Source organism: Garra rufa, chromosome 6, assembly GCF_049309525.1.
Source record: "Garra rufa chromosome 6, GarRuf1.0, whole genome shotgun sequence".
NCBI lineage: Eukaryota > Metazoa > Chordata > Actinopteri > Cypriniformes > Cyprinidae > Garra > Garra rufa.
This window is the reverse complement of record NC_133366.1, coordinates 54923230-54941890: the sequence shown is the minus strand read 5'-3', so window position 1 is coordinate 54941890 and position 18661 is coordinate 54923230. Positions and strand designations below refer to the sequence as shown.

Below are 18661 nucleotides of genomic sequence, written 5' to 3'. Positions count from 1 at the left end.
CTCTCCGTGGGAACGTAAAGGAAGGCCAAAAGGAAAGCCTGAGCCCTTATGGCGGCCTGTGACTGAGGATGATGAGAACAAGCCTTCATCCTCCTCATCCTGTCCAGAGGAGGAGCCACCAGCATCAGGAGCGCCACCTTCTCCTCGCACCCTACAGGCCATCCAGAACGCCATGATAGACAGCAGCTCTGAAGAAGAAGCCGTGGCTGTGAGAGGATCTGAAGATAAAGATGGAAGCGTCTCACCTCGAACTCTACGAGCCATCCAGATCTCCATGACGGATCCGGCAGACGAACACAAACGCAGGACGTATGTCATCAGCAGCAGCTCAGAAGATGAGGATGAAGCTGTGGTTCCTGACAGAAGCGTGGTGACTGAGGTCAGCGCAGGTGGAGGTGTTTCTCCCAGGACTCTGATGGCCATACAGGAAGCTCTGGGAGATGGAGATGTGGAGCGGATTGAGCTGAGGAACGGCTCTGATGGAGAAGATCCTGGAATCAGTGTTTCCTCACAGAAAGAGACTTCAGAATCCAAGCTGCAGTCCCGAATGCCTCTTCTTCTCAGTTCTGCCGTGTCTGAAAGTCAGGAGGAGACACGTGAGCCTCCAGATGCTGCGGTGAATCATCTTCTGAAGCAGAGACACCTGAGCGCTTCCTCTGATCGCAAACCTGTGAATGCAGACAAGACAGATCAGACGGAGGAAAATAAAGTCAAGAGTGAAGATGAGGTGGAAAGCAGCTCTGAAGGTACAAATGCACACAGACACTTCTAGAGATTACAGATTTTCTTAGTAAATATTTCAATAATTTAACAACACCTTTGCAGGTTCGCAGTTATTTAATGCCAGTTAATGCTCACATGATGTGCAGCTAAATTAATAAAATATTTTTGTTTTTTTATTTTAAAATGTTTTTTTTTTTGTGATTTACATTGTTAAATGTTAAAATTGATACATTTTTTAGTACATTTTGTTTTTATTTTAGAATTGTTTATTTATATTTTACGATTTAACAATTTCTAGTATGTTTTATTTTATTATAATTTAAAATGTATATCTTTTCTTTTCAAATGTTTATGATTGAGTCCTTTTAGTATGTTTTGGGGTATTTTTAATTTAGATTTTTTTTTTTTTTTTTGGTGTAAATTTGTAAATTTTTTAATATGTTTTATTATGATTTGTTTAAAAAAATATTGTAGAACCACTCGTTTTTATTATTTATTTAATTTTTGTTACGTTTTATTATTATTATTTCTTTTAAAATGGTTTATTATAATTTTACATTTTTTATCATTATTATTTACATTTAAAATGTTTTTGATGTATACTTTTTTGTATGTTTTGGGGTATTTTTAATTTAGAATTATTGGTTTACATTTTTATGATTTAACAAATTTTAGGTCTTTTATTTAGCATTATTTTAAAATGATGTATTAAAATTGTATAATTGAAGTAGTTTTATTTTAATTTTTAAAACTTTTTATTTTTATATTTTAATTAGCTAAATTAATAAAATATTTTTGTTTTTTATTTTAAAATGTTTTTTTGTGATTTACATGTTATAATTTATACATTTTTTTAGTACATTTTGATTTTTTTATTTTGGAATTGTTTATTTATATTTTACGATTTAACAATTTCTAGTATGCTTTATTTTGATTTGTTTTAAAAATCACTCATTTTTATCATTTATTTCATTTTTGGTATGTTTTATTTTATTATAATTCAAAATTTATATCTTTACTTTTCAAATGTTTATGATTGAGTCATTTTAATATGTTTTGGGGTATTTTTAATTTAGATTTTTTTTTGGGTGTAAATTTTTAAATAATTTTTTATCATGTTTTATTCTGATTTGTTTTAAAATTATTTAATAAAATTATCATTTAATTTTTAGTATGTGTTTTACTTGAATTTTTTTTATTTTAGAATAACTTGTTTGTATCATTTATTTATATATTTATATTTCATTTATTAATTTTAAAATGGTTTATTACAATTTTAAATTTTTATTATTTACATTTAAAAAGATTCATACATTTTTAGTATGGGTTTTATTTAGATTTTTTTATTTTAGAATCACTCATTCTATCTTTTTTTATTATTTTATTATAATTTTACATTTTTATTATTTACATTGTTTTTGATTTATTTTACAAATGTTTTTGATTTATTATTATTTTGTATGTTTTAGAATATTTTTAATATTTAGAGTTATTGGTTTACATTTTATGATGTACGTTTCATTTACATTTGCTTTAAAATTATTATTATTTTTATTTTAGAACCACTCGTTTTTATTATTTATTTAATTTTTGTTATGTTTTATTATTATTATTATTTTTAAATGGTTTATTATAATTTTACATTTTTATTATTTACATTTAGAATGTTTTTTATGGATACTTTTTTGTATGTTTTGGGGTATTTTTAATTTAAAATTATTGGTTTACATTTTATGATCTAACAATTTTTAGTATGTGTTTTATTTAGATTTTTTTTTTCAGAATCACTTGTTTTTATAATTTATTTAATTTTAATATGTTTTTTATTATTTTAAAATGGTTTATTACTAATTTACATTTTTATTATTTACATTTAAAATATTTATGATTGATACATTTTTACTGTGTTTTTGGGGTATTTTTAATTTAGAATTATTGGTTTACATTTTTATGATTTAACTAATTTTAGGTCTTTTATTTAGCATTATTTTAGTAGTTTTATTTTAATTTTTAAAACTTTTTAATTTTATATTTTAATTAGCTTTTCACTAACTAACAATCCCTGGCTTACAGAATGTTTAGAGGTTTTTACCAGAAAACAAAGAGTGACTGATACCTGTTGCTTTGTTCCCTCAGAGAGTTTTATTGATGTCTCTGATGCGGAGGAACCATCTGAAACAGAGGACTCTCACATCAAAGAAGAAGAAGCTGATAAAAGCAGCTCAGAAGACAAAGAGGAGGAGCAAACAGAAGAAGAGGAAGAGTCCAGCGTCCAGAGTCCAGATAAGAGTGAAGAAATCAACGAGTCCCTTGATGAAGCCCCTGCTGCTGCTGTTGTTGCGAGCGAGTGGGATCACATCGACACGGTACGTCTCATAATCAGCTAGCTGTGTGTTATATGTTATATGTTTGTGATGTGTTTCTCTGTGTCGCAGGAGGAGCTGCTTCAGCTGGACAGAGACCTGCAGGACGAGCAGATGAGTCTGACAGAGCAACAGCAGCAGCAGCAGCGCAGCAGCAACACCGTCACCGGACAGATGTGCCTCGAGAGCCAGGTCAGAATCCTCATATAAGACACAGTTTAACTCAAATATAAGGGCCTGATTTGCCAGATGTGAGATCCATAAAAGCACAGATGGGAGTGTAAAGTTCTGCTGATCTACTGACAGTGAGCACAACTGAAGAAGTTAGGGATGCACCGAAAGTTCAGCAACCGAAATAAGCAAAAAGGCAGAATAAATGATAGCGAACAATGATTTGATCCAATAGAGGCGTGCACTGATGATCAAACATGTGTTCAGTGTGGAAGCATTTAAAACTCATTCCAAGCAGCGACAGCGAGAGACTGTTTAGAAGCGCATCGCATGTCTTCATGAGGAGAGAAAGGTTACTGTATGATGACTGAAATCATCCATTAGTCAATCAACTCCAGAACGTTCTGTTGTCTAATACACCAGACACCAATTGTGTTTATTCTGACAGCAGCTCCTTAGCCAGGGTTCAAAGACCAAAGATGACAATCATTCACAAATCTGCTGCTGCCAGCAAACACTAGGACTGAGCTCTTCTTGTGGGTTTACCACTAAATAAAACTCAACATGTTAGTATTGTCATTTTACTGCTGTTCTGGAAAATTAAATAAAAAACAATCATTCCAACAGCTCTATTAATACATTTATTCTAACATTCTCCTTTGCTCAGCAAGGCTGCATTTATTTGTGCATTAAAAACACATGCCTGATTCAAGAAGGGGCTCTTAAAATGGACAAAAAATATTATTTTACTAACTTATTAATTTTAAGTTAAACTGTGCTTTGTTGGTAGGCTATAATGTCACTTGTTTTTCATTTATTTAATTATCGGTATGTTTTATTTTTATTGTTTTTATTTATGTTTTAATTTAGAATTATTGGATTACATTTTATGATTTATCAATTTTAGTGTGTTTTATTTTGATTTGTTTTTAATTTTTAGCTTGTTTTGGGGTTATTTTTAATTTGGAATTATTGGCTTACATTTTATGATTTAGTCAAATTATGTAATTTTTAGTATGTGTTTCATTTTGATTAGTTTTTTTTTTTAATTTTAAATTTGTATTATTTACATTTAAAATATTTATGATTAATTTTTACTGTGTTTTTGGGGTATTTTTAATTTAGAATTATTGGATTACATGTTATGATTTATCAATTTTAGTGTGTTTTATTTTGATTTGTTTTTAATTTTTAGTTTGTTTTGGGGTTATTTTTAATTTAGAATTATTGGCTTACATTTTATGATTTATGTTTTATTTTATGATTTAGTCAAATTATGTCATTTTTAGTATGTGTTTCATTTTGATTAACTCGTTTTTATCATTTGTTTAATTTTTGGTATGTTTTATTTTTTTAAATTTTAAATTTTTATTATTTACATTTAAAATATTTATGATTCATTTTTACTGTGTTTTTGGGGTATTTTTAATTTAGAATTATTGGTTTACATTTTATGATTTAACAATTTTTTTGAACGTCTAGAATGTTAAACATGTTTAGTGTTAAGTCAGTATTTTTGAACTGTTGTTTTGTAATTGATTTTTCTTTTTGAAAAGCAAGACAAAACTATTAAAAGCACATTTTGGCTATTTATTTTATGCAATGGTGAAATAAATTGGCAAAATACATGGGGAAAAACGCGAAAAAACGTGTTTCGGCCCAGTGTTTGATATTGTTTGGCTTCGGCTTCAGCCAAGAATTTTCCTTTTGGTGCATCCCTAGATGAAGTCGTAAACAAGCTATTGAAAATGATAAGGTGTGGTAATCTGCAGGTGCAAAATGAGTTTAGACGTGCTTTTTTGGGCGTTAAATAATGCTGCAATTACCAGTAAACTGATTAATGTAAACCTTAGTAAAACACCATGCATGATTCATTTGAACACTCTTTTCTCACATAAACATTGCATCTAAAAGAGAAACTTATGGTGGCCAAAAGAGCTTAAGGCGCTGCAAAAAAAAAAAAACACCTGCAAATTAGGAAAAAACCTCTTCATCAGTTTGACAAATATTGCAAATATTCACAAATACAGAAACTTGCTGCAAATACACACAGACCACATCGCAAATGTTTAAGGGAACCGCAACAACTTAAGTGACAAACCTGACCGATTTCGGTTTATTTTACCATCCTGATCATATGAGTCCTTTGCTTTGTTTTTTATATTATAACAAGCTGATGAAATACACAGTTACTGTAACTCTGAAACGTTATGTTAGCTACTTTTACAACCTTTACAAAAATTAACCATGGTTATCGGAGCACCCCTAATTAAAATTATAATTTCATTTTAAGTATGTGTTTTATTTAGATTTTTTTAAATCATTTACTTAATTTTTTTTGTAAATTTTTACTATGTTTTTGGGTATTTATTGTTTTACATTTTATGATTTAACTATTTTGAGTACATTTCCTTTTGATTTGTTTTAAAATGATATATTAAAATTATTTAATTTTTAGTATGTGTTTTATTTAGATTTTTTAGTTTTTGAATCACTTGTTTTTATCATTTACTTAATTTTTGGTATGTTTTGGTATTAATCTTTAGTGTGTTTTGGGGTATTTATTGGTTTATATATTATGATTTAACAATTTTTTTGTATGTTTTATTTTTATTTGTTTTAAAATGATATTAAAATTATCTTTTAATTTTTAGTATGTGTTTTGTTTAGATTTGTTTTATTTTAGAATCACTCATTTTTATCATTTATTTAATTTTTGGTATGTTTTATTTTATTATAATTTTACATTTTTATTATTTACATTTAAAATGTTTAGTATGTTTTGGAGTATTTTTAATTTAGAATTGTTGGTTCTAGCCTATATATATTGTATGTATTTTTATTATTATATAAAATAAATACAAATAAAAAAGGTTACTATAGTTAAACCATGGTAAATTAAAAACACTAACCATACATTAACCATGGTACACAAATGGTAATCATTAACAGAAAAACAACAACAACAACAACATGGTTACTACACTTTTACTATAATAAAATATAATATATAATGTTTGACTGCGTGTCTTGAGTAAATCCTCACAGTAGTTTTTAGCATCAAAAGAGGCTTTGTTCTGATGCAAGCTGTTAGAAAACTTGACCCTAAAACTAAAATTAAAAATGTTATTGCAATGTAAAAAAAAGTAAGTAAGCAAATAAATAAAATCAATGTTAAATGAAGTAAAATAAATTAATTTAATAATTTAAATACATTAATAAAATAAATTAATTTAGCTTATCTTGATGTACTAAAAACATTAATAAAAACTATATAGATGTATTTAAAACTACAAAAAATTACAAAAAACACAAAAGGCCAAAAACTCAACTAAAACTAAAAACTGATTCAAAATATTAATGAAACTATGATAGTATCTCAGTGATACTAAAATAACACTTGGGCAACAGCACAAAAGCTACTATTGACTTAGTATTTAATCATTTAAAAAAGTTATATATAGTTGCCCATGAAGGCTGGAAGTGAAAAACATCTTATATTCAGGAGTGTATAATTATTAGGCGTGTGTTCTTTTACAGATAAAAAATCCAAAAAAGAGATTTAACTCAGACTAAAAGTAAGACTTAAATGCCCATATTTTTTAGTTTGACTTAAATCTTTTTTGCCTCATTTTATCTGTAAAAGAAAACACGCCAAATAATTACTCACACCTAAAATAAGATGTTTTTCACTTCCAGCCTTCATGGACAAGTATATATCACCTTTAAATGATTTAAATAAAAATGTTGATTATAGCTGCTTGAGTGCTTTAGAGTGTAGACTGTAAACACTGACATTATTGCACATGGATATCATTGTTTGCATTTGTCTGAGATTGGGAAGGTTAAAGTGTGTGTGTGTGTGTGTGTGTGTGTGTGTGTGTGTGTGTGTGTGTGTGTGTGTGTGTGTGTGTGTGTGTGTGTGTGTGTGTGTGTGTGTGTGTGTGTGTGTGTGTGTGTGTGTGTGCGTGTGTGTGTGTGTGTGTGTGTGTGTGATGGCGGCAGGTGTGTCTAAATCCGGCTGTCAACATATTCCTCATTTACACCGCTGTGTTTGTTTAAGCTTTAGCGCCTAGTGGATAAATATCTCTCTGCTCCTTTTTTTCCAGAGGGGTTCGGCTGGATTAAAAGAGATTTATCATTTCAAACCTGTCAGTTTAGTTTACTTCTACTTTTTAAAAAGACTGTGACAGCTTCCTTTATACTGGTTCTGCTGTATATACTGCATTACAGAGCTGCGGGGTTTTAGAAATATGTGACACTTGACCACAAAACCAGTCACGAGGGTCAATTTTCATCTGAAAACTGAATAAATACGCTTTCCATTTATGTGGTTTGTTAGGATAGGACGATATTTGGCCGAGATACAACTATTTGAAAATCTGAGGGTGCAGAAAATCAAAATACTGAGAAAATCGCCTTTAATGTTGTCCAGATGAAGTTCTTGGCAATGCATATTACTAATCAAAAATTAAGTTTTGATATATTTGCAGTAGGACATTTACAAAATATCTTGATGGAACTTGATCTTTTTGGGATAAAAGAAAAAATGTATCATTTTGACCCAGACCAGGGAAATATATATCATTGGGATTTTTCTGAAAAAAGAGAATAACTTTTCTGTTTATAAAAAAAAAATAATAATAATAAATAAAAAGCTGTGCTTATTTGTAGTGCTGCATAATTTTGCAAAAATACTGAATAAATATGAATAAATAATAATTATTTGAATTTAATTAAAATGAATAATAATATTAAATTATTATTTTTTTAAATCTATTCTAAGATGTCAATGTAAATAATAAAAAAAAAGAAAATGTTGTTAGATCTGGAAAATGCACCGCATATATTTATTTAACTAAATTACGGTCTTTGCAATTGGATAATCATGCAAAGTAAATAGTATGTGAAACTAATAAATTAAATGCAAAAATCTTTGTTGCATTTTTAATTAAATTTTGTGTAAAAGTTTGTGCTGTAGAATTGATTAAGTAAGGGATAATTACTAATCTTGTATTTTATAGAAGGAAAACTGTATTTTATTTTATTGTATTATTTTTACATTTTATTCAATAGAAGGAATAAAGTAATCTGGACTGCAACACATTTTTAAAAATCATTGTAAAAAAATAATTAATTTGTTTATTTATTGATGGAAACTTTCTAGATTATTGTAATATATTTAATAAATGTTATTTTATTTATTTTATTAAAAAGGAATAAAGTAATCAGAACTTCAATCCATTTTAGAAATCATCAAAATATTTATTTATTGAAACTTATTTATTTACTAGATTTAATGTAATATATTTTAATAAATTTTATTTTATTTTATAAAAGGAATAAAGTAATCAGGATTTCAATCCATTTTAGAAATCATCAAAATATTTATTAACTTTTATTTATTTACTAGATTAATGTAATATATTTTAATACAAGTTGTTCTTGTATTTTATAGAAGGAAAACTGTAATTTTATTTTATTTTTTTACATTTTATTCAATAGAAGGAATAAAGTAATCTGGACTGCAACCCATTTTTAAAAATCATCGTAAAAAATAAATGTATTTATTTGTTTATTTATTGATGGAAACTTTTATTTATTTACTAGATTAATGTAATATATTTTAATAAATGTTATTTTATTTTATTAAAAATGAATAAAGTAATCAGGACTTCAATCCATTTTAGAAATCATCAAAATATTTATTTATTGAAACTTTTATTTATTTACTAGATTCATGTAATATATTTTAATACAATTTCTTCTTGTATTTTATAGAAGGAAAACTGTGTTTTATTTTATTTTATTTTATTATTTTTTACATTTTATTTAATAGAAGGAATAAAGTAATCCGGACTGCAATCCATTTTACAAATCATCGTAATATTAATTAATTAATTTGTTTATTTATTGATTGATTGAAACTTTTATGTATTTACTAGATTAATGTAAAATATTTTAATAAATTTTGTTTTATTTTATAAAAGGAATAACATAATCAGGACATCAATCCATTTTAGAAATCATCAAAATATTTATTTATTGAAACTTTTATTTATTTACTAGATTAATGTAATATATTTTATTAATACAATTTGTTCTTGTATTTTATAGAAGGAAAACTGTAATTTTATTTTATTTTATTTTATTTTTTTACATTTTATTCAATAGAAGGAATAAAGTAATCTGGACTGTAATCCATTTTACAAATCATCGTAATATTTATTAATTAATTAGTTTATTTATTGATTGAAACTTTTATTTATTTACTATGTTATTGTAATATATTTTAATAAATGTTGTTTAATTTTATTAAAAAGAAATAAAGTAATCAGGACTTCGATCCATTTTAGAAATCGTCATAATATTTATGTATTTGTTAAAACGTTTATTTATTTACTAGATTAATGTAATATATTTTAATACAATTTCTTCTTGTATTTTATAGAAGGAAAACTGTATTTTATTTTATTTTATTTTATTATTTTTTACATGTTATTTAATAGAAGGAATAAAGTAATCCGGACTGCAATCCATTTTACAAATCATCGTAATATTAATTAATTTGTTTATTTTATTGATTGAAACTTTTATTTATTTATTAGATTAATGAAATATGTTTTTATAGAATTTATTGTGTGCATCGTAGAGCTAGACAAGATGAGCATTTAGGGTTACAGAGTGTATAAATATACTTTTTTTTTTTAGAAAATAACTAATAATTTCACTAGATAAGAGCATTATTCCTCAGCTGGGAATGTTTAGAGTCATTTGAAGCTGCACTGAAAATGCATTTTTAACCTTCAATTTATTGAGCACCATTGAGGTCCACTATATAGAGAATAAATCCTGGAAAAACGTAATTTCTCATTGGCAGTGCATGTACTGCAGAATAGTATGAGGAGTGCACCAGTATACACGACCTGTGACGCTCATGTCTGCATGATACTGAAGTGTTTCTGTGGGTGTGATGGCGTTCATCAGGAGCTGTTGCGTTTGTTCGGCGTGCCGTTCGTCGTGGCGCCGATGGAGGCCGAAGCCCAGTGTGCTGCACTGGATCGTCTGGACCAAACGCACGGCACCATCACCGAAGACAGCGACATCTGGCTCTTCGGCGGCCGCCACGTCTACAAGAACTTCTTCAACCAGAACAAATACGTGGAGCATTACCAGTCTGTGGACATGCAGAACCAGCTGGGTGAGCTGCACACCTGACATCAGGTAGTTTGCACCATTAATAGGAGGAAAGAGACACTGATGTGAGCTTGTGTCCGTCTGCAGGGCTGGACAGGAGCAAACTCATCAATCTGGCGTATCTGCTGGGCAGCGATTACACCGAGGGCATTCCAGGAGTGGGATACGTCACCGGGATGGAGATCCTCAACGAGTTTCCCGGAGCCGGTTTGGAGCCACTCATTCAGCTCAGGTCAGAAACGCTGCGGGAAATGACAGCAAAAGACCATCAAAGTTGCTGTGCAATATGTGTGATGTCTTAAGCAGCATGGGTATATTTGTAGCAAGAGCCAAAAATACATTGTATGGGTATAAATGATTGATTTTTCTTTTATGCCAAAAATCATTTGGATATTAATATCATGTTTCATTAAGATATTTTGTACATTTCCTACCGTAAATATATTAAAATTTAACTTTTGATTAGTAATATGCATTGCTAAGAACTTCATTTGGACAACTTTAAAGGTGATTTTCTCAATATTTAGATTTTTTTGTACCCTCAGATTGCAGATATTCAAATATTTCTTAAATAGTGTCCTATCCCAAGTATACATCCATTAATAGCTTATTTATTGCACCCTTATGACTGGTTTTGTGATCGAGGATCATATATGTGACCCTGGACCACAAAACCAGTCATAAGGTTAAATTTTACAAAATTTAGATGTATACATCATATGAAAGCTCAATAAATAAGTTTTCTATTGATGTATGGTTTGTTAGGATAGGACAATATTTGACTGAGATACATCTATTTGAAAATCTGGAATCTGAGGGTGCAAAAAAATCTAAATATTGAGAAAATCACCTTTAAAGTTGTCCAAATTAAGTTCTTAACAATGCATATTACTAATCAAAAATTACATTTTGATATGTTTGCAGTAGAAATTTTACAAAATTCTTCATGGAACATGATCTTTACTTAATTTCCTAATGATTTTTGGCATAAAAGAAAAATCAATAATTTTGACCCATACTATGTATTTTTGGCTATTGCTACAAATATACCCCAGCGACTTAAGACTGGTTTTGTGGTCCAGGGTCACATATATGGTAAAAGAAATAATAAAAATGGGACATTTTATGTAATTTTTACTGTGAAATAATTTGAAATCCACAGATTTTGGGAAAATTAAGTCATTTTAAAATTTTCAGTGAAAAAAATGTCAACTGAAAATATAAAAATATTCCCTGAAAATTGCAAAAAAAATCTTTATTTTTACTATATAATTTATATTAAAATATTTGAATAAAAATAAAAGCTCAAAATATAAAAATAATACTATAATTAAGAAGTCTCTTCTGCTCATCAATTCTGCATTTATTTGTTCAAAAATTTTAAATACAGTTTAAAATAGCTGTTTGTCAAAATATAATTTATTGCTTTTTATTTGAAAAAGAAATCATTAATTTAAGTAAGTATTAATTAAAAGCATTGATATTATTTAATAACAATAATATAATTTGTGACGTCTTAAGTATCATTGGTGTATTTGTAGCAATAGCCAAAAATACATTGTATGAGTATAAATGATTGATTTTTCTTTTATGCCAAAAATCATTTGGATATTAATATCATGTTTCATTAAGATATTTTGTACATTTCCTACCGTAGTTGTATTAAAATTTAACTTTTGATTAGTAATATGCATTGCTAAGAACTTCATTTGGACAACTTTAAAGGTGATTTTCTCAATATTTAGATTTTTTTGTACCCTCAGATTCCAGATATTCAAATATTTCTTAAATATTGTCCTATCCTACTAACTATACATCCATTAATAGCTTATTTATTGCACCCTTATGACTGGTTTTGTGATCGAGGATCACATATATGGTAAAAGAAATAATAAAAATGGGACATTTTTACTGTGAAATAATTTTAAATCCACAGATTTTGGGAAAATTAAGTCATTTTAAAATTTCCAGTGAAAAAAATGTCAACTGAAAATATAAAAAAAATCTTTATTTTTATTATATAATTTATATTAAAATATTTGAATAAAAATAAAAGCTCAAAATATAAAAAAATACTATAATACTATAATTAAGAAGTCTCTTCTGCTCATCAATTCTGCATTTATTTGTTCAAAAATAAGTAAAAACAGTGAAATATTGTTACAGTTTAAAATAGCTGTTTGTCAAAATATAATTTATTGCTTTTTATTTGAAAAAGAAATCATTAATTTAAGTAAGTATTAATTAAAAGCATTGATATTATTTAATAATAATAATATAATTTGTGACGTCTTAAGTATCATTGGTGTATTTGTAGCAATAGCCAAAAATACATTGTATGGGTCAAAATGACCAATTTTATGCCAAACATCATTCGGATATCATAAAGACATTTTGTAAGTTTCCTACCGTAAATATATAAAAACTTAGTTTTTAACTAGTAATATACATTGCTAAGAACTTCATTTGGACAATTTTAAAGGTGATTTTATGGCTGATTTTTAGTCCAGGGTTCATAAAACTGGTGAAAAACTGGAAATGGGACATTTTATGTAATTTTTACTGTAAAATACTTTTAAATCCACAGATTTTGTAGCAAAAATTAAGTCATTTTATAATTTGCAGTGAAATATTGAAAATAATTCTTCATTTTATTATATGATTTATCCAATTTATTTGTCCAATGTTTTCAGGGGCCAACTTTAAATTTTATTTAGTAAATATAACCAAATTTTAATTTTCATGGCTGCAACACATTCCAAAAAAAAGAGTTGTTTTTACATCAGCTTGTGCAGAAGCTACAGGGATGGAGTCTAATTCATCATGTATATTCATATATAGTATATGGTACAGGTGCAAAATAGATTTTTTTTTTTTTTTACCATAAAGTTTTTTACCGTAAAGTTCAGTCCTGTAAAAGCTGAAATGTAATTTCCATGTGTTTTTATTAAAATTGTTGTCACAATTGTAATCACAGCTGCTGTTTTTCCTATAAATTGTAAACATAGCTGACCGTGTTGTTGTCTGCTGTAGTGAGTGGTGGACTGAAGCGCAGGAGAATAAGAAACTGGCCACCAACCCCAAAGACACAAAGGTGAAGAAGAAACTGAGAAATATTGAGCTTCATCCTGGTTTCCCAAACCCAGCTGTGGCTCAGGCGTACCTGCAGCCCACCGTCGACCAATCAGACGCCTCCTTCAGCTGGGGCCGCCCACACCTGGACCTCCTCAAAGAATATCCTTCATGTCATTTACGCTATAATAGCTGACTTTTAACACATTGTGAATGTCTGCATGAGTTTAAAATGAGGAGAAGAGGTTCTTAACCCGTCACACTTTCTGTCAGAGCCGCTTCGGATGGAGCAGCAGGAAGACGGAAGAAACGCTGCAGCCGGTGCTCAAACAGCTCCAGACGCAACAGGTGACAGACTTCAGTTCCTGTGAACAAAACACAACTATTCCAAATCATTTTCATTCATTAAAATAAGGTGAAATAAAATAGGAGTATTGAAAAAAAAATGTAAGTCGTAAAATAACTAAAACTGAAATTAAATTAAATATATATATCAAAATAATTTAAAAATGACCAAAGGACATTGCAAAATTACTAAAAATAAAATCTAAAATAAATATAAAAGCAAATAATACAAAAATAACACTGATGATTCATTTATCAATGTTTGGATGTTTTTGAAAGAAGTCTCTTATTTGTTTACTAAAGCCACATTTATTTTATTAAAAATACAGTAAAAATTATTTTAAATTTTTTTAATGTAAAATAGCTGTTTCTATGTGAATATCTGTTAAACTCTAATTTATTTCTGTGATCAAAGCTGAATTTTTAGCATCATTACTCTAGTCTTCAGTGTCACATGATCCTTCAGAAATCATTCTAATATACTGATTAATTTTAAATTTTATACATTATAGATACATTATAATTTAATTTTATATACATTTCATTTTTAAATACATAAAAATAATATTCTCTAAATTAATTGCATACAATTTTTTAGACATTTTAATATCAAGTTCTATATTATATTTATTGAGTAGAAGTTTGAAATAGAAATCTTTGTCACATTATAAATGTCTTTACTGGCACTTTTGATTAATTTAATCTGCCTTTGATTAATAAAAGTGTTAATTTATAATTGTATTTAATTTTATCTAATTTTATTAAGACATAGAAAGGTTTTTCATTTGTCCTTTTTATTTATCTATTTTTTTACAGATCTACCAACCTTTGATTTTTTTTTATTATGAACTATATATAGAGTGTGACCTGGAAAAGTCATGGAAATTATTCAAATTAATTTTTAAAAAAATCAGCAAAATCTAAAAAAAAAAAACTTTCAATTTTACATTTAGTGTGATTTATACATTATAGATAAGTATTACTGTATTTTTGATCAAATAATTGCATTGTTGTGTGTGTGCAGACGCAGCTGCGCATCGATTCGTTCTTCCGTCTGGAGCAGCAGGAGCGCCAGTCCATCCGCAGCCAGCGTCTGCGCAGAGCCGTCACCTGCCTCAAGAGAAAGGAGAGAGAGGAAGAAGGGGAGGAGGACGAGGAAGAAACATCTCCACTAAAGAAGGACAGGAGCGGGGCCTCACAGCCGGATGGGGCCCCTGGTGGCGCAGGGCCGCTGGCGGGAGGATTCATAGGGTCAGTGCCTCACCTGAACTCACCTGCAGACACACAGGATGAGACGAGGGGCGGAGCCACACAAGTGATGCCATCGAGGGCGGAGTCAAGCAGCTCCAGCTCAGAGGATGACGATGCTGAGTGTGGGCGGGGCGTCGCTATGGTTACAGCACGTTCTGTGTTCGAGGGGAAAACGAGAGGAAGAGGGAAACGAGGAGGAAGAGGAAGGAGCAGAAACAGATGATGACAATAAACACACTCATAAATGATGACGCAATTATTTAAGAAATGCCAACATGAAATCATGAAAAATAAAGAATGACGTCAACATTTCTTCACATTAAAACAGATCTACCAACAATTGCTACCTTATTACTTCTTTCTATTGCTGTTTTTTTTTACAATCTTTAGATGAATTTGCAAAAAAAAAAAAAAAAGAAAAGAACAATAAAAGTCTGGAAAATTCAAATGTGTTTAGTGCTTTTTATGTGATTAATAGACAAAAAGGTCTTTTATTTCTATATATATATATATATATTTTTTTTTTTTTTTTTTTTTTTTCATTTTCAATTTGTCCTTTTTATTTATCTATTTTTTACAGACCTAAAGCTAACTATTTTTCTATTTCTATTTTTCATATAAATATTTCGGTAACACTTTACAATAAGGTTCATTAGTTAAACATTAGTTAATGTATTAACTAACATGAACTAACCATGAGCAATACATTTGTTACTGTATTTACTAATCTTCATTAACATTAGTTAACGCAAATACAGTTGTTCATTGTTTGTTCATGTTAGTTCACACTGCATTAACTAATGTTAACAAAATTTTAATAATGTATTAGTAAATGTTGAAATTATCATTAACAAAGATTAATAAATGCTGTATAAGTCCAGTTCATTATTAGCTCATGTTAACTAATGTGGTTAACTAATGAACCTTATTGTAAAGTGTTACCAATATTTCTATATATATTTATAGTTTTATATATATAATCTAAAAAAATCTAAAAATAAAAAATAGATAAAAAGAACAAATTGAAAACAGAAATATACATATATATATTCTCTCAGTTTTAAATTTTTCCTTTTTATCTTTTTTTACAGATCAACCAACCTTTGCTACCTAATTTTTCTATTTCTATTTTTTACAAACTTTAGATTAATTTGCACAAAAAAAAACAGTCTGGAAACTCAAATATGTATTGATTTTATGTGATTAATATATATATATATATATATATATATATATATATATATATATAATGTATTTGTGTGTGTGTGTGTGTGTGTGTGTGTGTGTGTGTGTGTGTGTGTGTGTGTGTGTGTGTTAGTGTGTGAGAGAGCTGAAGGAAGAACAACAAAGCAGTTATTTTGGAGTGGTATGTCAGTCTAGTGGTTTATTACTGCGGTTATATAACTCAATACCGCGGTAAATCTCTATATGAAGGTCAGAAGATCTCAGCTGCTGCTGGCGTTTGATCTCAGCATTATTGTGTTCTCAGCCAAACAATAATCAACATTCTGCATGCCAGAAACCAGATCCAAAACAGCTCTGTGTTTGAGGGTTTCTGTTTACAGCTGAGGATCTGGCGGCTTTCCTTTCTCTGGCTGACCTACATTCACTGCACACCTGCTGCTGTCAATCATCTCTCACTCTCTCTCTCTCTCTCACACACACACACACACACACACACACACACACACTCTCATACATACACACGCACACACACACACACACACACACACACACACACACTCAGAGCCCACTGAGGGAAAGTGAAGTGCTGGTGTGAATTTGCTCTTATAAGGACCTTCTTTTGGCTTTGAGACGCACAGATGGATCAGAATGAGAAGAGTGAGGGTGGGTGTGAATATATTGATTTTTATGGTTTCATTTGACACTAACATAGAAAACCAATGCTTCATTCACTGCTGGATGCTCTTTACAGATTTACAACACAACACTTCAGCTCTGTGTTCATGTGTGAAATCAAACAATTATGATTCTCAGTGGCAGAAAGTCAAACGTTGAATGTTATAGAAGCTGTTTAAGTTGGCTTATTCAGAGACTAAATGTATCAACATCTGCTCCTAGAGCTTTAACTCTACAAACTCCAAACTCAGCCCAGATCTTCAGACTGATCTCAAGCTAGTTGCTGTATCTTTTCTAAATGATCGGACTTACGGTTTTCCTAAAAATGACGATTAAAACTGGGGAAAATCCCATAGACTTCCATTGAGGGAATGTTGAAATGAGCCAAGACTCCTGGAATGTTCCCTTTGCTAACGGACTTCTGGAAGGGCCCTTCGTGGGGGATTAAGTAGCTCACTTTCGTTTGGAACGTCCCGAAGTGCCCTTGAAGGGTGCATAAAAAGCTGTTTGGAATTTACCCTCCAACTGTCAAAACTCCCACAATCCCTTGAGACTCAATCAACTTCCCTTCTATGTACTATTTCTAATCCAATCAAACTTAAACTAACTTGCTAATCATGCTAGTAACTTGCTAGTAACATGCAATCATGCTAGTAACTTGCTATGCTAATAATGCTAGTAACATGTTAATCATGCTAGTAAATTGATAACAATACTAGTAACTTGCTAATCATGCTAGAAATATACTAGCAACTTGTTAATCATACTACAAACATGTTAGCAGCTAGCTCATCGTGCTAACTAAATAATAGAAACATGCTAGCAACTTGGTAGTCATGCTAGAATCATGCTAACAGTTTGCTAACCATGTTAGAAACATGCTAGCAACTTGGTAATCATTTTACAAACTTGTTAACAACTAGTGGTAGTCATGCTAAAAATTTGCTCACCATAGAATAATGCTAACAACTTGCTAATCATGCTAACAACATGCTAGCAACTTGGTAATCATGATAGCAACTTGATAATCATGCTAACAACATGTTAACAACTTGATAATCATGTTAACAACATGCTAACAACATGTTAGCAACTTGATAATCATGCTAACAACATGCTAGCAACATGCTAGCAAACTTAATAATCATGTTAAAAACATGTTTGCAACTTACTAAAAATGCTAAGTACATGTTAGCAAATTGATAATCATGCTAACAACATACTAGCAACTTGATAATCATGCTAACAACATGCTAGCAACATGCTAGCAACTTAATAATCATGTTAAAAACATGTTTGCAACTTACTAAAAATGCTAACAACATGTTACCAACTTGATAATCATGTTAACAACATGCTAACATGTTAGCAACTTGATAATCATGCTAACAACATGCTAGCAACTTGATAATCATGTTAAAAACATGTTAACAACTTACTAACAATGCTAACAACATGCTAGCAATTTGGTAATCCTGCTAGAATCATGCTAGCAACTTAATCCTGCTAGAATCCTGCTACCAAATTGTCAATCATGCTATAAACGTTAGAAACATGCTAGCAATTTGCTAACCATGCTAGAATCATGCCAGCAACATGTTAATCATGCTGAAAACATACTAGCAACTTGTTAATCATGGTAGAAACATGCTATGAACAGGCTAGCAACTTGCTAATCA

The 18661-nt window shown here is 29.4% G+C and overlaps 1 protein-coding gene across 1 annotated transcript; it reads left to right on the top strand.

The window, feature by feature from the left end:
• Window position 1: 1 nt before the first annotated feature.
• On the top strand, window positions 2-15516 carry LOC141336989 (DNA excision repair protein ERCC-5 homolog; the record flags this gene model as incomplete). Its single annotated transcript, XM_073842709.1, has 8 exons — window positions 2-746; window positions 2860-3089; window positions 3159-3278; window positions 10245-10458; window positions 10542-10686; window positions 13488-13688; window positions 13790-13874; window positions 14896-15516. Coding segments are annotated over 8 exons (2190 nt in total), but the record flags the coding sequence as incomplete, so codon positions are not given.
• Between the last annotated feature and the right edge of the window lie 3145 nt (window positions 15517-18661).